Source organism: Lissotriton vulgaris, chromosome 7 (genome assembly GCF_964263255.1).
Source record: "Lissotriton vulgaris chromosome 7, aLisVul1.2, whole genome shotgun sequence".
Taxonomy (NCBI): domain Eukaryota; kingdom Metazoa; phylum Chordata; class Amphibia; order Caudata; family Salamandridae; genus Lissotriton; species Lissotriton vulgaris.
In genome coordinates, this window is record NC_141695.1 from 680,181,521 (window position 1) to 680,204,890 (window position 23,370).

Genomic DNA, 23,370 nt, shown 5'->3' on the forward strand with positions numbered 1-23,370 from the left:
GAGGAAGGACATTACATTGCCTGCCCTTGATAAGATGGATAGTGTGATGTCCTTTTTTTCTGTCCATCGCCACAGAAAAAACAGACGCACCCATCTACCAAATGTTTGCACAATGACAGGAGTGTTGGGGTTCTGCATTCTTTTTCTCATGGCAGCTGTCATGCATGCATTCTACATTCCTGGTTGGAATGCTGCCTGCCTTTGACAGTTGCTGCCTAATCTTTCTGCTGTAAGGTTGTTCTGTGTGTGGGTGGAGTATTTATTGGAAATAAAGTACTTTCCTTCAACTTACTGAGTCTTTGATACCTTTACAATTTTTGCGACGAGTATGGGATACCACCCCGACAGACCCTGCAGTCTTGAAGACTTTCTATTCTCTGTATTGCCTTCATTCTGTTTTGAATTCTTCATCTGGATCCTGCTTGTTCAGCGCTGCTTTTAGCTGTGATCTCCGCATCTTTCTTGCATTCTGCGACGTTGAATGGTGAATTTTTATCGTTTTCCGTCTTCGAGGGATAACAGTTGTCAACGCAATTGTCCAGCTACGTCAGCAGCGCGTTCTCCTCCTTCGTTCGCAGCTGTTCCCAACGTCATACTGCGTACTTGGTAACATAGCAACCTTGTTACCATCACCTTGGCGTACCTTGCCTTACGCTTCACCTAGTAACCTTCCTTATGACCAACCTTGTTTTGTACTGAGCATTCCAGCTTTGCTGTGACGTTTCACGCTATGTGTGAGAAAGTGCCATCTTTCTTGCACTGGTATGCCCCCAGTTTTTTCTGAACTGCTGATGTGCTTTGACAGTGTGCCCTGGGTTCCTGCCAACCATGTACCCAGGGCCTGTGTTCCTTCCCTAAAACTGTGTTGAAACTAAAACCCATTTGGTATCTCTGGCCACCTGTCAGCCCCTACTAAATGGAACCCTAGGTACCCAGGGAATGGTGACCAGAGAAGACCCCTGAGGGCCCCTGAGGACTGCAGCACTTATTGTGCCACCCTCAGGGCCCACTCTGGACTAGAAACAAGCATCCTAGGACCGGTTTCGGGGTTTCACCCCTCATCATCCAGGACAGCTTGACTCCAGTGGCATGGAGAGCACAGGACCCACGTCTGGGCATACCCGTCCCAGTCGGGGTGACAAATGCAAAAAGTACAGTTGATGGACAGAATGCAGGTAGACTGTACAGAGATTAGCATCCTTGTGTTGCTGTTGTCCCAGTTGTGGTGGCACCTTTGGCTACCATTGTGGTCCTTATAGTTACAGCTGGAAGTTATTGTAAAGGGTGTAGTCCTTTCTGAGCATGCAAATATTGTTGCAGTTGTGTGTATGAAGGTACAAGGCTGCAGTTGCAGTTGTTGTGGCTAGTACTATGTGTTTTTACTGATTAGCAGCAGTTTGCTGCTGCCTGTGGGACTGGCTGTTGTGGCAGCTCAGCAAAGGGGCCAAATGTTGTTTCTGTTGTAGTCAAACAGGGCTGGCAGTTTTGTCACTGTTGTGGTTTTTTTGTTATTGTGGCAGCTATTGTTGCTCCTGTCCTTGCTTTGGTTACAACTGAGGATACCGATGTTGGTCCTGTTTACTGGAAACTGTAGTTGCTGCTGTTGTTTTCCATGTCGAGTTAGAACCTGTGGTAGCTTGCTGTGGTCTCTTCTACAGCTGAAGCTGTAGTTGCTGCGGTTGTATATGCATGGTGGTAGCCATAATAACAGTGGTCAGTGTTGTAGCAGCAGCTGTGGTCATTGCTCACTCCAAGGTTGTTGTTTCTGTAGCCCCTACTGTATTGGTAGATGTGGCTGTTGCTTTGGATGCACGCTGAAGTCAAGTGGAGTGTTGGAAGCAACAATTGAACCAGGAAATTCCCTAGTATGATCACAACGAGGGGCTACATTCCTTTAGACCCTCTACTAATTCATAAACACAAATTTAATACCAGTTCTATCTCCATTCTGAGCTGGTGTCTGAAATGCTGAGAATAAATATTGGAATGGAATGTTAGGGTGTGCTCTGGTGTGGAAGGGAGGAGACAGCAACAGTTTGAGGGAGGATATTACCCCAACAGAACCTACTTGCTGTTGCTGCAACTTAAAGGCCTAACTTGACAAAGAATTTGCCTGCTACCTGGGCAGCTCTAGACTCTTGGATGAAGACCCTTTCATCTAAATTCATAATTTTGTCAATTAGTTGTTAAGGATCTTGTGAAAATGCATCAAGAATCCGTGAGCAGTTGAAAGCCATTTCTAGCAGACGATGAGTCTTGTTATGAAACAGAAGATGGCCCTGCGACCATGGAAGACTAGCCTGGCATCCCCACCCTCAAAACCCCCCTTTAAGTGGTGTCACCCCTTGCTGCTGAGCAGGAGGAACACAAAGGGGAGGGTGGAAAAGTTTGACAAGGAGCCCGCTAAGAGGAGATACAAACTGAGGTGTGCAGGGCCAAACTGAGGAACTAAAAGCAACCCTGGCACACATGCTCAAACCCGTCCCACTCATATTGTCTGCTCATGTGAGCTCTCTCTTTCCATCCATCCATTCTCTTTCTCCGTCCTCTCTCTATGATCACTTTCTCTTTACTTTCCCCCTCCCTTCTTCTCTTTTTGTCTCTTGAAGCCTCTCCACAGCTGCTGAAATTAACCTCTGGGAGCTGGAGAAAGTGAAAGGGGCACCAGGAGCTTTAAAAACAAGCATTTGCAATGCAATAGGTCTTGCCTTTGCAAAAATTGTACCTATTGGCATTGCAAATGACAATGCCTTTTATTGATGTTGTAAAAAACGAACACATAAATAAAAGGCCTTGCCATTTACAATGCCATTTACAATACCAATAGCTCCAAATCTCTTTAGTTGCGAGACCTATTGCATTGCAAATGCTTGTTACCTTTACCATTGAATAACATTGAGCGCCTGACGGCTCAAAAGCACCCTGCACCCAGCCGCCCTAGTGCCCCTGGCAGTGCAACCTGTACCCTATTCTACTTCCCCATTTGCCCTGAGCAAGTGACCAGGAGCCCAGCTCACACAGCCGCGTGGCCTTCTAGCCAGCAGCCACCAACCGGAGGCCACCTGCCCCTTATTGGATAACATTGGGTCTCACTACCTCTGCACCCAGCCGGCCCTGCGCTGCTGAGGGTGAACCAACTGAACCTACCTGACCCTGGGGGACCCCTGAGTCTATGCCCAGAACCTTTACCTCGCCAGCCGAGTACTCACCAGGAAACCGGTAACTCACTTACTTGCCACTAAATAACATTGACTGGTTTGACTCGAAAAATCTTCCAAGAGTCTACTTTTGAAAACTAGAAATATTCTTTAAAAATCATACGAAATACTGAAACGTAATTACTTACCTGTTTTAAGTTGAGACCCCAGTGCTGGCCCCAGGAGCCCAGTACTGGATTACAAAAGTAACAAGATCGCACTTTACCTGCAACCTGAATTTTCTCCCATTGGATAACATTGCCAGATTCCTGTTGAAAAGTTTGCAAGTGTGGACTTTTAAAATAGCTTTAGATTTCTGAAAAATCACTGCAATACCTAAAAGTTTTTACTAAATTGTTTAAAGCTTAGACCCCAGGACTGACTCTAGGATCCAGTCCTGGAACTACCAAAGTAATTCACAAAGTAATAAACTTAGTTTATATTGGAAAACCCATTGAGCTCAATGCTAAATTGTGTGTAGAATTAGGTTGCCTACTGCAACCCCTGTACCTATTGTGTTTACAAAGTTTATTGCCTTTCTGCAAAGTACTCATCTGAGACCTCTCATATTGAGAACAGTATATTTTGATACCTGTTGCTTCTAGAAAATTAAACAACTATAACCTTGATATAAAAACAATTGGCCTGGAGTTCAGTCTTTAAGTGTGTGAAACCTTTTGCTGACTGAGTGTGTACAACAAATGCTTTACACTGTCCTCTGGTACTGCCTTACTGCTCGACCAAGCTACCACTTTAGAGAGTAAGGTCACACCTGGCTTTAACCTCTGTTATACCTCTGGGGATTGTGGACTCTATACACACTGTACCTTATTCTGGTCCAGTATATATAGAGCCACTTTCTAACAACGTTCTAGTGATGTATCACGCTACGTGAGGCCAATTTGTTTTTTTAACTTTATTCAATTGCACAGCATTTGCTCACACGGAGATCGATATTCACCAAGCTTCAATTTCTGTCAGTGGAATCTTGCGGATATGAATTGCTGGCTTCGAGCATCTATTACGGTCAGTGGAAGTTTGCAGATGCAAATTCTTAATTATTTTAGATTTCAACACCCCGTTTTTTTTTTTTTAGTCTTTCAATTTGGGGTAAATTCCACTTGTATTCATTCTACTGCAATCCTCGTAAAGACTCTGCTACTAATTCCAGCTTCATTACTTTCCTGCACATATTTTATTTCTACATTTGGTGTACAAATACATTTGACTCATCGTAATTTCGGGCACAGGGAGGAAGTTAGTCTCTTCAAGCTCTGCGTATTGCATTTTCTTTTCTCCCTTTTCTACCACATGTGTGCACAGAATTATGCACTAAATCCTATTCAATCATTCTGGCCTGCTAGTGGAGTTCCGTTTAGGAAGTGGGTGGAATGGAAACCATTCTTATTAAACTACATTGAGACATTAGACGACCAAGGAAAAATGTCTTCTGAACAAAAAAAGCGAATTTTTTAACATTGTGTTGGTCCCGAGAGTCTAAAAGCGTTTAATCAAATTCAAAAGCTATTTGTGGGGATAGGTTTGCTGATTTTTAAGGCATTTCTCTCCTACAGTTTGTAGCGGTATTATTAGATACAAGTTCTTTCATAGGAAACAAGAGGCTAATGAGTGTGTTGATGATTATGTAGACGCCCTTAGAACTTTATCTCTTGATTGTCAATTTAGTTCCCTTCAAGAAGATTTTATTAGGGATCAGATTGTCATGCATGTTAATGATTCTAAGGTAGAGAGATCACCTTTGTGCCAGCAGTAATCTATAAATTGGTGGATGCTAGTTCGCCAACCATTAGACTGCATTCCATCCATCAGACTTTAAATCTAGTCCTTAATCTTGTGCTACTTTATGCCCCATCCCTTAAGATCCACTTTTAATTGTAATGGGACTGCAGCAATGTCAGGAAGAGGTAGCATGATCTCATTACAACAGTCTCAAAATTTGAAATTGAATGCGTGAGATGGCTTTGCGTCCACAGCCCCGATGCTGCTGCGTCGGGTGGCAAGAAACCTTGTAAGTTCTTTTAAAAAAAAAAAAATGTAACTAGTCTTTTTATTAACACCTTGGCTGCTGTGGTTATTTTTCCCCTGTGCTGAAAAATGGAAGCACCAATGTTACATGACGAGCTCAGCTCGTCATCAGCACACGACCACCGTAGCTGATGACGAGCTGAGCTTGTCATCAGCATCGAAGGGGTTAAACATTTGCTCAGTATGCATTAATGAATACAACATTTGGGATGCACATCAATCAATCAATCAAGCATTTGTAAATTATGCTACTCACCCGTTAGGGTCTCAAGGCGCTAGAGGGGAAGGGGAGGAGGAAGCAGCTACTGATTAAACAGCCAGATCTTGAGAAGTCTCTTGAAGGTCAGCAGGTCCTGGGTCCGTCTCAGGTGAGTGGGGAGGGTGTTCCATGTCTTGGCGGCGAGGTGGGAGAACGATCTGCCGCCGGTGGTCGTTCGGCGGACGCGTGGGATGGTGGCAAGGTCAGTGGAGGGCAGCTAGCAGTTCGGGGTATAGAAGGTGAGTCGATCGTTGAGGTATGCTTGTCCGGTGTTGTAGAGTTCTTTGTGTTTGCGGATGAGGAGGTTGAAGGGGATCTTCTTATTGACTGGGAGCCAATGCAGGTCTCTCAGGTGGGCGGTGAGGTGGTTGCGGCGAGGGATTCCGCGGATGAGACGTGCGGAGGAGTTTTGTATGCGTTGGGAGTCTTTTCTGGAGTTTGCCCGTGGTTCCTGCGGAGAGGGCGTTGCTGTAGTCCAGCCAGCTGCTGATGAGTGCTTGGGTGACCGTGTTTCTGGTTTCGGTGGGGATCCATCTGTAGATCTTGCGAAGCATGCAGAGGGTGTTGAAGCAGGAGGAGGAGACAGGGTTGACTTGCTGGGTCATTGAGAGCGATGAGTCCAGGATGAACCCCAGGTTGCGTGTGTGGTTGGTGGGAGTGGGTGCAGCTCCCAGGGTGGTAGGCCACCATGAGTCATCCCATACGGAGGGGGTGGAGCGAAGGATGAGGACCTCTGTCTTGTCCGAGTTCAGTTTCAGGGGGCTTCATCCAGTCTGCGACGTCCTTCATCCCCTCATGGAGGTTAGATTTGGCGGTGGCCGGGTCCTTGGTGAGGGAGAGGATCAGCTGGGTGTTGTCGGCGTACGAGATGATGTTGAGGTTGTGCGCTCGGGCAATGTTTGCGAGTGGTGCCATGTACATGTTGAAAAGGGTCGGACTGAGGGAGGATCCTTGGGGTACGCCGCAGGTGATCGTGGTGGCTTTGAATGGGGGGGGAGCGGGGTCTCTGGTTTCTGCCGGTGAGGAAGGAGGTGATCCAGTTCAGGGCTTTGTCGTGGATCCCTGCGTCGTGGAGGCATGTGCACACAGTGTGGTGGCAGACGGTGTCAAAGGCGGCCGATAGGTCTAGGAGGAGGAGGGCCACAGTTTTGCCATGGTCCAGCATGGTACTTATGTCGTCTGTGGCGGCGATGAGGGCGGTTTTGGTGCTGTGATTGCTTCGGAAACCGGATTGGGTGGGGTACAGGATTTGTTCTCTTCAAGAAAGTGGGTCAGTTGTCTGTTGGGGGTCTTCTCAATGACTTTCGCCGGGAACGGGAGCAGGAAGATGGGCCAAAAGTTCTTGAGGTCCTTTGGGTCCGCCTTGAGTTTCTTGAGTAGGGCGTTGACCTCAGCGTGTTTCCAGCTCTCCGGGAAGGTAGCGGTCTCGAAGGAGCTGTTGATGATCTTTCGGAGGTGGGGTGCGATGATGGCGTTTGCTTTGTTGAAGATTTAGTGAAGGCAGGGGTTGATAGGTGAGCCGGTGTGGATGGTGCTCATGATTTTGATGGTGTCTTCACCAAACACTATCTCAACCCTTTGTAATGTTCCTAGCTAGAAAAGGGTGAAGTTTCAATGTAGAGTCCATACTAAAGTAAAGTTCGAACTAATTAAAACAAGTGTATCTGGCTCCAATAGTCAATTTTAATCAATTGCCTGTCAGCACAAGAAGAACAAAGACAAAATGGGCATGCCAGAACATTGTTACAAAAAGTCAACATGTTTCACTGCTTCATAAATATTTGTGCACATTAATCAAGACTAAAAAAAGAATGATTTCATAAGAACCTAGCGGAATACCCATTATACTTTTAGTGAGTTATAATGGTGCTAGAAGGGAATTCAAAGAGAACCTGTTCCTTACAGCGAGCAGCTTCAAACAAGTCATAGAAGTTTTTATAAATAAGAATATGGGCTATGACAGGCCTAGGCAGAGTCTCAGTACAAGGAATGGGAGGGTGTACACTTTCCACAATGAAATAGGCCAGGCTTTCTGTCTGTACAAGGATATAGCCATCCCGTACGTCCCTTTTGCCCTATGCTTCTTCAGGAATCCCCAATATTCAGAAGTTATGCCTGCCATATCTGTATCTTTTTCACAGTTTCCCAAAACCGTTGAGTTAGTTAGGCACAATCAATGATTTGAGCTTCTTGACTGAGGCCTCTAGCTGACACTCAACACACTATCAACTGTGTTACAAAGGTCTTGAATTTTGCCTTAAAGTTTTTACATTTTCTTAATGGTTAAGAGGGCAAAACGGGACCAGGTTCACTGTTATAAACATGGGAAATGGCGTTTTCTTCTAACGTAAAATGGCATTCCAACCATACAATAATGAAATCAGATCTTTCATTTTGAGGATCGAAATGGTGGATATTCTTTAGTCTCCCTATGGCAGGTTTTAGAGGGAAAGTAATGCCTAGGCCCGGAACTACCGGCTCCAGACCCACATCTGAACAGAATCAAAATAGAGGAGCTTTGTCTTAAAAAGAATATTTGGGGCAGAGCCAATCCCAAGAGGCTGGTGGATGCGTAATTCTAGCTCCACACCCTTCCCTCAGAGAATCTGGACCCCATTGGCTCCTGCTTGCCCTCATTGCCTTGAATATACCCACTTCGTGGCACTGAGGTGATAGGGTGAATCTCGCGGAAGAGAACACTTCCCAGCAGATACGAGAAATAGGGCTGCGGTGCAGTGAAAAGGACAGCCGGTTGACTGAGCAAGATGGAGCCTGCGGTTTGAATGACTGTGTATACATAAAGAGTGACCCTGAGTAAAGAAGAAAGGAGGGGAGTCGAAATTTAACATGTATGCAAATATTCTGTGTCAGGACCGGAGGCTCGGATTATGCTGATCTCTTCCTCCATTCTCAACTCAGCAGCCCCACCAACATGTCAAAGGCAGAAAAGACTACAAATCCCACGAGTCACTGCACTAGAAAACCAGTAACATCCATAGAGATAGTCCGATATAAACAGACATAACTAACACATTTGTGTATATTGAAAAATTGCATTAAAAAAAAAAAGAGAAGTATATTTTCTACATATTCAGAAACAAAGTGCTCGGGATCCCACATGTTGTCAGGACTTTTCAGTGCTTAAGACTTTGATGAGTGTTCCCATTGTAGAGAACTAGAATTCCAGATCAGTAACATTGCCGCCCCCCCCCTCCCCCCCCCCCCAAAAAAAAAGCATTTTTGGGGTTGCAAACACTCTTTGTTCTTTGTGACCAAAGAAATGCTTTTTGTAAAGTACTAAACTCACTTTAAGAGTTACTAACTATTTTCTGACTCCAAAAATGGGTTTAGAAATGGATACGAACTCACTAATTGGAAGGGGCATATTGTGTGGGACCCTTTCAAATGGCTATTCTGATATATATATATATATATATATATATGGTTTATGACCAAAATAGCAAACGTGAACTATTTTTTTAGGAAAAGAGGTTGTATTCAAAAATAAAATATGTAAAAAAGTAATCACAGACATAATGCTTACGCCCCCCCCCCCCCTCCAGTAGACCACCAAGCCCGTTATGGCAACCAGTCGCGAATTGCAAGTTTTGACCTACCTCATGGAGGTCGGTGAGATTACAACCAATTATGAGCAAGAACTTTATGAACTGACCTATTAGTCCACACTGGTCACAAAATAACTGGTTTAAATTCTTGATCAGTACTTCGAGACCCTCAGTCCAACAGCTAAACAGCTAACTGACTCAGAACGAAAGCCTGTGCTCCCTTCTGCTTTTTCAAATAAAACATGGCCTCTGTGCTATCGGTGAGGATAATTGGTCTTTGAAGTAGTGGCAGAAGCTTCTTCAGTCCAGTGAACACTCAAATGAGTAGTGGACTGATAATTTTCAAAATCGACTGCAATCCATGAGAAAAGATGGGCAACAAGAATGACACACACAGGTTTGGAAGTCAAAATATTTAAATGTTCAAAAAGGGTCCATCAACATACTGTGGAATATCTGTATACAATAGAGTCCCTTGGGAAATCAAATAGGTATTGCATATGTCAGATCTGGTGGCGTTATCAATGTCTTTTCTTTTAGCGTGGCTACGGAGAAGCTTTGCTGAAAGCCAGGCAAACAACAATATGGGGGAGGGACAACAGAGGGAGCAGGAGGGACGGGTTAAGCAATAACGCAGGATGGGAGTGGAACAGAATGGGACAAGCAACAAAGAGTGGTCAGGCGAAGGGGTAGGGCAAGCAACAACAATAGTGCAAAAAACAATGCAGAAGGGACGGGGCAAGAAACAACGTTAGTACAAGTAATAAAAAGAAGCAGCAGGGACAGGGCAAGCAACAACGTTGGGGGCATTGGTGAGAAGGACAGCACAAGCAACAAAGAGGAAGTAGAGGGTGCAAGCAATAATGTAGGAGGGGGGGTGTAAGCAACAACATGGAGCGGGATTAAAAGGTGGGAGGAGAAGGTCTGCAATATATGCGCTGTTGTGGAGTGCTGCAAGTAAAATAAAAAATAACTCCGAAAGCAAAAGTAGAGGAAGGACACGGAGCAAGGAAGTAGTACTTAGGCAATTTCCAGAAGAAGGAAAAATACACGAAGAGGAAGTAAAGCAGGCACATGCTGAGCAAATGGCAAGCAAAGGGCGGGCTCTAAGTGTCACAAGCGACAGCAAATTTTTAGCGATGGTAAGTAGGCCAGTTAGAGAAATTATTTTATGTTGACATGTTCTGTGACTACAGTTTGTACGGAGCTTAGTTTGCATCACATTTCTAAGACACTGGCAGAAATAATCTTGAGGTACTGTATTACTCCTTAATTTTATGAAGGGTACATATTTACATTCAAAAGATCAACAACAGTTTTTCTTCTTGCACAGATACATGCCAAGAACCTCAACATTATTCTAACCTGCTACAAACAGACTCAGCAAGGTGTCTTAAAGCTTCAATGTGAATGCCATTTGGTTTCAAGAATGAGGACACTGTTTATTTTCTTAGCAGTGTTTTGGTATTGCATCCCACATTATAATGTAATGCCACTTACAAAGGAAAGGATGAGACTACAAGAAAAACTGAAAATGCTTGGAGGCATCATGTGATATCCCCTGTTAAGTTTTGCAAATATCAATGCAATCCAGGAAAAGACAATAGTAGCACTATTTACTTTTATAGCCATACCTGTTGATATAGTGCTGACTGCTGCCTCATAAACAGCATAGCAACGCTGCTCCTTCCTATCCATATCCAATGCTTTTGTTTGTTTTGATGCATGCTCTGTCAAAGGAAGGCAATCAATCTCCAATTCGCGTCGTGCCATGAAGTCCCAAGTCAGAGGGTCGTCCGCATGCAGAGTCTGCAAGCTAAGTGTATTTAATTAGTGTCCCAGAAATGCCAACTACCCTTTTAATGTTAACATCTCTATTTAATATTAGACATTTTCTTTGTAGTCCAAATTATGAACCTTCTTCCTTCTTTATTTTATTTATTTTGAAGGTTTTATATAGCGCGAACAAGATCTTTGCAGATATCAGAGCGCTTTACAAAAAACACAAAAACCGGGGGTAGGAAAAACAAGAGAGCGATTAACAAGCTTTTGAGCAAAGAATACTTATGGTAATAGATGAGTAGCACAATAGGGTAGATACATGAGGGAGCATAGTCAATCAGCTAAAACAATAATACAAGTAGACAGTCAGATAAACGAATATTACAAAGGTGAGGAGTCTCAAATAGTTCCAAAGTGAAGTACAAGTTCAGGTAAATTTTGCCATGAGGATAGCTTTCACCTCTTTCTTAAAAAATGTAGTGGAGGTGATAAGTCTGGTTTCTGGAGGGAGAGAGTTCCAGATCCTGGGTGCCATTCCTGAAAAGGAGCGCTTATATGTTTTTTCCTTCCGGAATCTACGAGGTTTCAGAAGAAGATTCTTTGTACTTCTTGTGTTTCTTGAGCCACCAGAAATTGCCAGCTTCTGAGTGAGGTAGCCAGGTGAGCTGTGGTGTATAGCCCTTTGAGTCATGCACGCACTTTTCAGATGTATTCTGGCCTCAAAAGGCAGCCAGTTTAAGGATTTTAGGTCAGGGGAAATATGCAAGTGTTTTTTTGATCCAGTGATAAGCCTCGCTGCAGCGTTCAAAGAGGCTCTCAGGGGCGCAGTTGTAGAAAGTTGGAGTCCGCAGAGGGCGACGCTACAGTAATCTAAGCGCGGCATCACTAGGGCTTGTACTGCAGTTTGGAAGTCCTTGGCTGGGAGGAAGGGTTTAAGTTTCCTCAAAGTATTGATTTGGAAATTAGTTCCCTTAGTTGCCTTGCTGATATGCTGTTGCATGTTGAGATTGGCGTCAAGTGTTATGCCTAAAGATTTTGCTGAGTCCACAATGGTAGGTTGGACATTGAGTGCAGTTAGGTGCTTAAGCCAGGTTTGAGTAGTGGAGCTTTTCGCGGGAGGTGAGATCAGAAGGAACTCAGTTTTCAGAGCAATGAGTTTGAGGTGATTATCGGCAAGCCATGATTGGGTGTTTCTGAGTGTTGAATTCAGCAGTTTGATGTCTTTGGGGGATTGTAATTTCAAATATAGTTGGGTGTCGTCAGAGTACATGTGAAAGTGTACATTAGATGCTTGTAACAAGGTGGTGAGAGGTTCCATGACCAGGTTGAACAATGTTGGCGATAGGGAAGATCCTTGTGGGACGCCTAATGTTACAGGCACTGGTGAGGACATCAGGTTGTTTCTCTTGAATTTCTGAGACCGGTTATGTAAAAAGGAAGTGAACCACTTGAGAACAGTCCCAGATAGACCCATTCTGGTGTTTAACAACTCGAGTAAGTTCTCGTGTTTGACAGTGTCAAATGCTGAGGAGAGATCAAGAAGGATGAGGAGGCAGGAATCGTTTTGATCTAGGATTTGGAGGGCGTCATCAATTATATGTGTCATAGCAGTTTCTGTACTGTGCTCTGCTCGGAAGCCTGATTGAGGAGGGTTGAGGAGGTCAAACCGATCAATGCATTTTGTTAATTGGAGTTGGACGCATTTTTCCAACAGTTTGGCAAGGGTGGGAATGTTGGTAATAGGACGGTAATTGTTTAGGTCAGTAGGGTCAGCTGTTGGTTTCTTGAGTATAGGTGTGACTTGTCCAACTTTGAGGGAGTCGGGGATGCGTCCTTGTTGAAGTGAACTGTTGATAATTTTGGTCCAGAGTAGTAGAAGTAGTGGGATGAAGTCCTTTACAGCGTTAGCAGGAAGGGGGTCTGTGAGGTGGTTAGAGGGTTTCAGTGTGGTGAGCAGTTTGTCAATTGTTTCTTCCAAATAGGTGTCAAAGGATGACCATGTAGCATGGTTCTTTGGTTCATTGGATGTTATGCTGTGGGGGTTGGAGTAAAGGCTTACGTCATTGAGGAGATTGTTCCTTATGTTATCAGTCTTTAGAGTAAAGAAAGCAGAGAAGTCTTCACAGGTTAGTGTATCACCTATAGTGCTATGCGATGGTTGGGGTTGTTCCTTGGATTGTGTATTGATTAGTTCAAACAGTTTTCTTGGTCGGTTTTTTGCTTGGTCGAGCTGGAGGCTGAAGAAATCTGATTTTGTGCGCTTGATTTTCCTGAAGTAGGCGTTTCTCTTTTTCTTCAGAATTTTAAGGTGCAGTGCCGAAGGGGCTGATCTCCAGGTGCGCTCTGCCATACGCATGGCCCGTCTATCTTCGTTGAGTCTGCCATCATACCATGGGTTGGAGTTTTTGGAGGAGACTCTTTTCAGTTGCAATGGGGCGGCCTCATTGATTATGGAAGTCATAGAGTTGAGGTAGTGGTCGGTCAAGGATTGAACGACCAGGGCACCGGTAGGGGGAAGGAGGAGATTGCAGCTGTGGGAAGGTAGAGAGTTTAGGTTCAGTTTCTTCAGGTCTCTTTTCCAGACCTTGGATTTGGTGGGTTGAACCGGGATAAAGTTAACTTTTTCATTGATGAAGAATGTGATAATGTGGTGGTCTGACCAGTCACAGGGTTGGATTGATCCAAGTTGGGTAGAGTTCTCTTTGGAGATAAGGTCGAGGATAGAGCCTTTATCGTGGGTCGGGCTGTTGCAGATTTGGATGAGGTCAAGAGCGTTGAGGTAGTTTTTGAGGCTGTTTACCACTGCGTCATTGTGATCGTTCCAGTGGAGATTGAAGTCACCAAAGAAAATTTTAGTGTTTTGCAGACCGGAATAGGTTGATATTGTGTCCATGTGTTGTTGGGTGAAGATGAGGTTGTTCCCAGGTGGGTGATAGATGATGTGTAGAGAGCATGCAGGTTTGCTCTCGCTGATGACATCTAGGCAGAAGTATTCACATGAGGTGAGCGAGGGGGAGGTGACTCTAGTAACGGAGAGGTTGCTCCTATAAATACATGCGATTCCACCGCCCGTCTTGCTGGTCCTGTCAAGTCTAATGATGTGGTAGTTAGTGGGAACTAGAATATCCATGATGGGTGTAGAAGATTCAGTTAACCAAGTTTCAGTCAGAATGGTTAGATCAAGGTCCAGTGTATTAATGATATCAGCGATGTCTGAGGAGTGTCGAGGGGCTGACCTGCAGTTGAGAAGCATGTATTTGAGCTTTGGGGTATAAGGGGTGGACAAGTGTTCTAGAGTGAGGGGGACTTTTTTAAGGTTATTTGGGACGGAGCCTCTGTTGTTTTGAGTGGGGTGCTTAAGGGGGTTTGGGTGAATTGTGGGGATGGAAAGGTGTGGCTAAGTGGTTTTGGGGAAGTGGGTCATATGAGCTGAGAAGGGTGCGTATGTCGTGGTCCGAAAGTGGAGTGACGGTGCGTCTGGAGCGGTTGGTGGGAGTGCGAGCGGGGATTGAGGTCCAGTGTGGGAAGTTTTGTGTGAGAGGAAGAGTAGGATGGGTGGGGGATATGTTAGGGGGGGGAAGTGGTGGTCAATAGGGCGTGTCTGTGTTGTGTGAGGAGTAACTCTTTGAGGGTGTGGAGATCTTCTTTGACTTGGAGGAGGGTGGACATAATCATGTCCAGTGTGGGATTGGGAATGGAGGTGGTAATGGGTACTGAAGGTGTGTAGGTATCTATGTTACTGGAGCGGAGGGTGGGTGTGGTGTTACTGCAGGGGTTGGTGGTATTAGTAAGTGGGTTAGTGTTCGGGAGGGTAGGTAGGTTGGGTGTGAAGGGTGTGGTTGATTTGGGGGGGGGAGGGATGTTGAGGGGTGAGTGTGGTCTGGTCGTTGCGGGGGTGCAGGTGTGATAGTGGGGACTGAGAGTGGGGGGGGGGAGTTGAGGGATGAGTGAGGGCTAGGGGTGTCTAGGGTGCAGGTGAGGTAGTGGGGACTGAGAATGGGGGGGGGGAGTTGCTGGATGGGAGAGGGCTAGGGGTGGCTGGGGTGCAGGTGAGGTAGTGGAGGGGGGGAGATGGGATGGGAGGAGGACCTGTTGTGAGGCGTGCAGTTGATGGAGGTAAGGTGTTCTGAGAGTCTAGTAGGGAATGGGAGGGCAGGGTTCTGTTGGGGGGTAGAGGGGGTGGGGGTGGGGAGGATGTAAGAAGAGGAATGAGCTAAGACTGTGATTAGGGGATGTGAGGTGACTAACGGGTGGGTGGGTGAAGGAATAAAGTGGAGGGGGGAGGGGGGAGATGTGTGTCAGTGGTGGGAGGCGCTGTGGAGTCAAGGTTGTTAGGATTGGAGGCCAGATGGATAGGGGTCTGAGGGTTGGAGATATATTCTTTGAAAGTGGGGAACAAGTTGTCGAATAGGTCAAGGTTCCGGTCTGTGGATTGAATTAGGATAATGCCGTTGTTGTAGATAGTGATGGTTTCTCTAGCTGGGAAGAGTTGGGAAGGTGTGGTGGACAGTGTTAAGCCATGGGCGGATTTCCTGGTGGCGGAGATAGTGAGTAAGCTGAGGAACGCTTTTCTCCATTGTGCTCTACGTATAGTGTATAAGATGATGTTGGTGCTCTTGGCTAATTATCTTCGGTACCGCTTTCTCGTAGACACTATGTAACCGCAGACTACTCACCCTGTGAATCTTCTCAGGCACCAAAATGGATCGGGCCAAATCTGCAACAACTCACATGCACCATTAGGTGGCTCCATTAGTCCATATCACAACTCCATCTACCTCAGATGTCATGACATGGATCTGCATAGAGGTGCCAGACTTTCACGCTGATTTCAGTTTACTCATTAAATTGTCCGCTCCCTTAGATGAAGAGTACCACCAGCAGATTGCTATAAAATAACAGTGTGAAGTCAAATTTGGAACCTCATTAAGTGTGCAAAGTCAACTTCACCGAAGTGGGGGTGGTGTGGGGGGGAGGGGTGGAGGTAGGGGGGCTAGCAGTGTGGAATCTGTGTTAGTGTATTCACCAGAAGGATAATTCTTCTTACCCTGTAAGCATCTGATCATACCCCTGTCATCTAGTGTTGGGCTCAGATGTTTGCAAGTTGTAGTTGTGGTGTAACTCTTCCTCTTAGTGTACATTGCTCCAAGTTAGATTTGCATTGCAGACAGCTGGTGAGACTATGCCTAGCATGTGAACATAAGTAAGGCAATAAAGGCAATAAAAGGTTACCATGCCCTGTGTAATGGCGCTCATGCAAAGCATGCTAATAACATCATTTTGCTGTCTCATAACAGCCCCAAAATCTTGTTTAATGTAGTAAGGGAATTCTCAAGCATAACTTGCCAACCTGAGCCTCCGGGGCTAACTGAAGTGCAATGCGAAAATCTGGCAGAGTTCTTCACAGATAAAATTGACAAAATCTACTCTGAATTCAATAGTAATGGAGAATCATCATCTACACTCATTGACTCCTCACTAGACTCTATTCCTCCCCGTGACACTGGACATAAATGGTAGACAAGGCAATACACTTGATAACTGGCTGCCTTTTGATACTCTTACCTTCTGCCGCATTTTAGCTAGTATCAAATCAGGCTTTCCTAAAGATCCCTTTCCCATCTCCACCCTTCAAAAATTGGAACTACCTAATCTTAAAATTATTATGGAACTCCTCAATGCCTCACTAAGCAAATTAATAGTGCCAGCAGCGTGGAAACATGCCATGATCCTTCTCTTGTTAAAGAAAGCAAATGCCGATCGGAAGTTCTATCTAACTTTCGTCCGATCTCATTGCTCCTGGCTTTCTCCAAATTCTCGAAAAAATATATCAACCTCCAGCTGACGCAATTTGTAGACTCCCAAAATATCCTACACTTTTCTCATTCTGGCTTTAGGGCGGGCTTCTTCACCGAGTCCACGCTCCTGGGAGTCACCAAAACTATTTGTCAACGGCTAGATATTGGAGATTATGTGGCTGTCAGATTACTTGCCTTGAGTGCCGCTTTCGACACTGTGTCCCATATGACTCTTCTTCAAGTCTTACACTCTAGGGGCATTGTCAGATCAGCACTTAAATGGCTGGCGAGCTTTCGGTCTAGCCGAACTTTTTAAGTTTTTTTCCCAGACGGCAAGCTCTAAGCCCCATGATTCCCATTATGGAGTACCTCAGGGCTCAATACTTAGCCATTTACTTTTCAACATATATGTCAGCCCTCTGGCGACTATAGCTGAAGAGGCTGGGCTAACTATATACTCATACATGGATGACAACCAGCTTGCTCCAAATTCAAAGCCCTTTGCTATATGCACAGGATTAAGTCTGGTACAGCACCACTTTATCTTAGGACCATAGTACACTCACACCTCCGTATGCGTCTCCTTCGGTCATCCAATCAGGCTAAGTTTCAAGTTCCCAGGATCAAACGCACACGTATGGGCCTTCGCTTATTTGGCTCCGAATTCTCTCCCACTCCTACTCCGCCACAAGCATAACTACCACAAGTTCCATAAAGGCCTCAAAACATGGTTATTTAACCTCTAGAGTCTGTCCTCCTTCTCTCTTATCGAAATGGTCCGTAGGCGCCGAGAAACTTCTGGGTAGCTGCTTCGCCATATAAATTTAACAAATAATATAATAAATAATAAGGTGCGTGAGCACAATGTGCAGTGAAAATTATACAGCAAGATATCTGCAAAAGATACAGGCTTCCGAGGAGGATCGAGAGCGCTTGTAAATTTACAGCACTACATGCAACAAACAGATGCTTACATGTAATGTAGCATTTCATTTCACTGCACAGGGGGCACTCCAGAGAGAGTTACTGCTTGAGACCCAGCATGAAGGCTGTAATAACTGCATTGTGTAGTTCTTTCAAATTTGTAGGGCCAGCACATTGTTCGGCCAACACAAACTAAGGGCTTGGTGTCAAGACTGATTCCAGACACCCCAACAGGATATTTTGGCCCATAGATCAGCTAGCTCCCAGTGCCACCATAAGCCCCCCTAACCTACCAGGGAGCGAATGGTTTCTAGCAACCAATGAACATGACAACACTGATTCCTCAGGAATCATGGAAACAGTACAGAATCTTTCGCTCAGCCATTTGTGGGCACTTATTCTCAGAGAAATATACAGAGAATATACAGTGGAACGTTTTCAATAATATTTATTGAACCAATATCATTCCTGATGGGATAAAGTGAAGGACCCAATCTTGGTCTCCAGTTGGACACCCCTCATGGAAAGTCAGACCGGTGCCTGGTGGATTCTCAGCGTCTCAGTGTCAACTGAAGTATCTTGTCTGCTAATCCATCGGGATGCTAGATATTTCTAATAAAAATCAACCTTGCAATATGCGCTTTAGATGAGCGATGTTATAGGTATGTAGATAGCATTGTCGCCTTGTGGATGAAGATAGGACCGCTTTTTCACCCAGCGCGTAGAGAGGTCTAGCACATGATGTTCAAGGCATTGAGATAATGTTCTAAGAAGCTGGATATGTAAACAAAGTAGTTTCAGAGAAACTAATCCAACATTGTCATGCGTGCAAATGTGTGCAACGGTTCACAGCTGAAATGTTATTTTCTAGGGCAATGTAAGAAATGAGCTGCTTCGCAACACGGGCCTACCTTGGAAATATAACAACTGGAATTGTGAAGAGGGAAAATTGTTTTCTATTCTGTGTATTGGCTGCAGCTAAGTGTAGGCAAGGCCGTCTTTCTCTAGGTAGGGAATGGTATAACACTAGATTTTAGGGGGTTAATTCCCTTGAAAATGCAGAACTGAACAAACCATTTTCTATTTTGCTGGGCACCAGATGCTTCACCTGAGTATGAATATGCATGAGCAGGTCCTGTCTGAGAGGAAGCCTCTCGTCACAGATGACAGACATCTCTAAGAGGGTGGACTAAAAGGGCTGCGTGGCCCGAGTTGGCACTACTAGAATGAGGTGTAGCAATGTTTGGTGGAGTTTCCTCATCACAAAATGAGTCCTCTGGAGAGGTTGAAAAGTGTAGGCAATTATCCCGGACCAATTCATCCATAGTGCTTTGCCCATGGACTATGGATGTGGGCACCTGGCTGCAAAGCTTGGACATTTTATGTTTACTGGGTTGGAAACCAGGTCTATCTGTGGGGTGCCACAATGCTGGAAGTATGTGTGAAGGACCTGGAGGTAGAGTTCTCACATTGGGCCTAGTTGATTTGTCCTTCTGAGAAGGTCTGCAAAGGTTCTGTCTGGCTTAGGGAGTTCCTTCGCCATTAGATGAATGTTGTGGCCAATGCCAGATCTGGGCCAGATGAGAGAACCAGGTGGAGTGTGTGCTACCTGGCTTCTGCAGGTAGTACATGGTGGTCAAGCAGACTGTCGTGATGAGAGACCACTTTACCCTAAACAACTTGAAAAAAGGCTCTCAGAGCTGCGCGAATGGCTAGCACTTCTAAGTGGCTAATGTGGCAGACCGGTTGTTGAGTGTGCCACATGCCCTGTAAATTCAGATCCTTGAGGTACGCATCCCAAGCCTCAAGAGGAGCTGTGGTAATGGTCTTTTGTGGTATTGGGTCTGCAAAAGCTGTGGTTTTGAATAAGTTGTTCTTTCTGCACTGCAGAGAGAGATGTACCCCTGCCCTTACCATAGATCTTCCCAGTGACCCCACCGACTTGAGACCATTGCGCTGCAAGGTACTCCTGGTGGAAGTGCATGTGAAGCCTTGAATGAAGAACAATGGCGATACAGGAGGCCATCGTTCTCAGGAAGTGCATGACAGAGCATACAGTGAGGTGACAATTGGGGTGACACAGAGCAAGCAGATCCTGTAACGTAGATTGGGCTACACTTTCTCCAAGACTGAGTCCAATAAGAACCCTAAGAAGTGTTGAATATGAAGACGCTGCAAATGGAACTTGGTAGGGTTTATTGTGAAGCCCAAGTTGTGGAGCAGTGAAACTGAAGTTAGGCGTGAAATAGGCACTATAGCTTGCTGCTGCTCTTGATCAGCCAAGCGTCTGTCGAAGTAAGGGAAGGGGAATTACACAGGCACACTTGTAGGCATTCTGTGATATCAAAAGGAAGTAGTGTTGCCCACAAACTACAGAGTAAAGGTACTGTTGATAGGAAGGGAGTATGAAGATATAGAAGTAGGGTTTTTGAGATCGAGTAAGGAACACTCGGCTCAGAGTGGCAGTTATAGGAGGAACACAGATTGTGGGACCCATTAATCTTTTCAGAAAACCATCATCTACGCACTGCAGTTTTGATAGATCAGATAGACCCCAGACTGCTGGCCTATAGGAGGCAATAGATAGTGTTTTTGCCTCATAAATATTTATTGCTTCTTGTGCCTTATATCATGTTTTTTTACGAATCTAAAAAGCCCTCCAATACTTCCATTATTATTCCTCTATTAGTCCCCATATTATGGCAGGTGTTTTTCCTATCAAAGATGATCCCTAAGTAATTAGATTAATTGGCAAGCTCAAGATTTCACCCTTCAATAGACATTCTGGGGTGTTTTGTTGGTTTCGTACTAGCCACAAGTACAAAGGACTTGGTTTGATTTATCTTCATGTCCAGGATATACATACATTTTACATACTCCTCTAGGAGTCTCTGCAGTGCATTACCAGTTTGTGCCAGGAGCACTGGTCGTCTGCATAGAGGAGTATCGGGACAGGAGATGATTTAATAAAAGGGATATCTGCGGGAAGTGGGCATATCGCTTACCCAGTAAGCCTAATTTTAAAAAAAACACAAGATTGGAGAATTCTGGTTTTCGTATTCACATTAGGTAGTCCAACTTAGAGGTGGAACTAGCCTGATGGGGAACACGCCACCTGACTAGCTAATTTTCCTACCTGTCATGGTGCCAAATGGGCCCGGGCAGGGGGTGGTATTTTCCCTGTCTGTGGGGAAGCCTGGGTCATATATCAAAAGAGGCAGAGGCATTTGAAGCCTCCTGCCTGGACATGCTGATTACTTAGGAATCCTGAGTGGAGGAGGTGACAACACCTCCGGCCGGAGCAAGCATGGCTCCTGCACTCAGAGCATTGGCTCTCACCTGTAGGGGTCAGAAACCTGTCTGTGGTGGGAGGATAGTCTATAACATTCAGTCAGTCCCTAGCAGTCAGTGGTTTTCAGGGGACACCTCTGAGGTGCCCTCTGGGTGCATGTACTAATAAATCCACTAGAATTCTATATACGCCAACTTGAAAACTTGTTTCTCGGTTCCACCTATTGTCGGTTCAAACCCAGTCCATTGTGTGAATCGGATGCTCAAATTCGCAAATGTTTGCAATAAATCGGTCATTTTTGGGTATTAAGCCCCTGTCGTTGGGACCTCATTGCATGTCCTCTAACATCCAGCTACCGTGGTACGGTCTCATGTTTCACAAATATCTATTTGAACCTATAGGACCTGATGCACACAAGGGTTCAGGTTTAAACCTACAATGGGTGGAACCGAGAAACAACCTGTCAAATTGGCGTATACAGAATTCTAATTGCCCTGAGGAAGTTCACATGTGGTGACGGAAACGCACGCGCTGACTCATGCTATCACCAAAGAAAATAAAGATGATTTGGAATATTTATCATCTTTGCACTACCACTTGTGAATTTTAGAGCGTTACCGAAGATAAGTAACTTATTCCTCTGATGGATAATTGTACCAGAAGATTCCCCTGAAATACTCATCTACTTAAAGAACACTACATCACAATTGTAGGAAGCTGGCTCTGTATATAATGTACCAAATTGAGGTATAATGTGCGTACCCTCTAGTGGAACCCCAAAGGTAGGCAGATGTAAAATTAGACAGCACGTTACTCTCCATTTGTGGTAGTGTGGACGAGCAGTAAGACTTTATCAGAGGGTAGTGTTAAGCATTTGTTGTACACCCTTAATTAGCAAATTATGTCACATGCTCAAAGACTGAACTCAAACCAATTTTGTTTGTATAAAAATATTTTTAAGTTATGTTATTTTATTTCTAGACCCACACCAATCCTGGCAAAGGTAAGTAAAATAAATTATTAGCAAAATCTTATGCAGTATTTACAATTGAATACAGGTTCAAATGTGGTTTGATTGAAATACAAGCAAGTCAATATATCGAAATTAATGTATAACTTACTTTTCAGATTACTTTTAAAAACAAGGGTTCCCCCAGGGTCAAGGATGGACTCTTTACACCCTCAGAAGCACTAGGGTGGTGGGTGTAGAGTGATAATTGGTAAAACAACTTGCTTTACATGTTCTCTGAAGTTTTAGCCTAAGACTGCTGGTCCATGCTACCACTAGGATAGCTGATCTATAAGGTTGACTTTACAACCACCATCATAAGGGTCGTTTAGACTGGTGCAAGGTGCCCACTAGAATAGTGGACAACATATGCCAGGCTAACTTCTCACAATGGGGCTAACAGTGGCACTGCGAGCTAGCTGGTCCAAGGGAAAACATATCCTTCAGGGTGCATGGAATCATTCTTTCACCATTCTAATTTTATGTCGTCCGCAAACACACAGTTCCTACCAATTAGTGGAAACCTCTGCACAAGCCACAGAAGGGATTTTGTTTTGTTGAATCCCAGGGAAGGCAGTAGCGACACTCAAGTAAAGCTGGCGAGAGGCCAGCAGCCATTTGTTAATGCATGGGAATATGTGTATCGCAGACCTGAGAAGATTGCCCGCAACCGACATAACCTTGTGAACAGCCAAAAAAAAGGCAGTATGGTGAACTGGTAGTGGTCTAACCCCTCTACAAAGTGAAGATATGCCCTGTGGGATTGCAGGACTATCATGCTGAATTACATGTCCTGCAATTACATGGAAACCATCCAGCCATTTGTGTCCAATGTCAACATGCTCTAAGTCAGTGTCAACATATTGAATTTCTCTTTCTTGAGAACATAGCTCAAGAGCCCAAGGGCTAAAATTGGCCTCACTTCCCCATAAGAAGTTACGCCCTGTTCCCCCCTTCACCTCAGGCACGAGTTTGATTCCAACTCCGAGGGAAAATACTGGCATAGTTTGCCAACAGTTGGGCAAACCTGGTGAACTGTATGGAGGAGTATCCAAAATGGGAAAGACATAACCATACTGAACAATCTGAAGAATCCACTGGTCCAAAGTAATGGAACGTCAGCTGTGGAGGCAGCTATGAAGCCTGCCCTCTACTGGTCTTTACTGGGTTGTTGGCAAGAATACTAAAGAGGTTTGGCAGCTACAGTGCAAGACGAAGAGGATTGCTGGATCTGTTGGCAGCCCGACCTCTACCACCTCCTGTGTCCATAGAGTCACAATCGAGCTGAATGAGAAGCTGAACAGGCTGCATGTGGCAATAGTCAAAACATATTGATTAGCCTCAGAATTTTACTGCTGTTGAAACTGTTGAGAAGTGGAAAGAAACCCTAAAGAGAGAGATGTAGCTCTGCTGTTCTCAAAGTGCCCAGCACTGCATCTACCTTCTTGCCAATGAGCTTGGCTCCATCCGAGGACATGGTCACAAGTTAAATCTGTA

General features: G+C 44.9%; 1 protein-coding gene across 1 annotated transcript in view; it reads right to left on the reverse strand.

The window, feature by feature from the left end:
• Positions 1–23,370, reverse strand: part of UTP6 (UTP6 small subunit processome component) — a 391,901-nt gene that overhangs the window by 171,184 nt on the left and 197,347 nt on the right. The window contains exon 11 of the mRNA XM_086930881.1: positions 10,703–10,884. Coding sequence (XP_086787007.1) covers positions 10,703–10,884 — 182 coding nt within the window. The remainder of the gene's footprint in view (positions 1–10,702; positions 10,885–23,370) is intronic.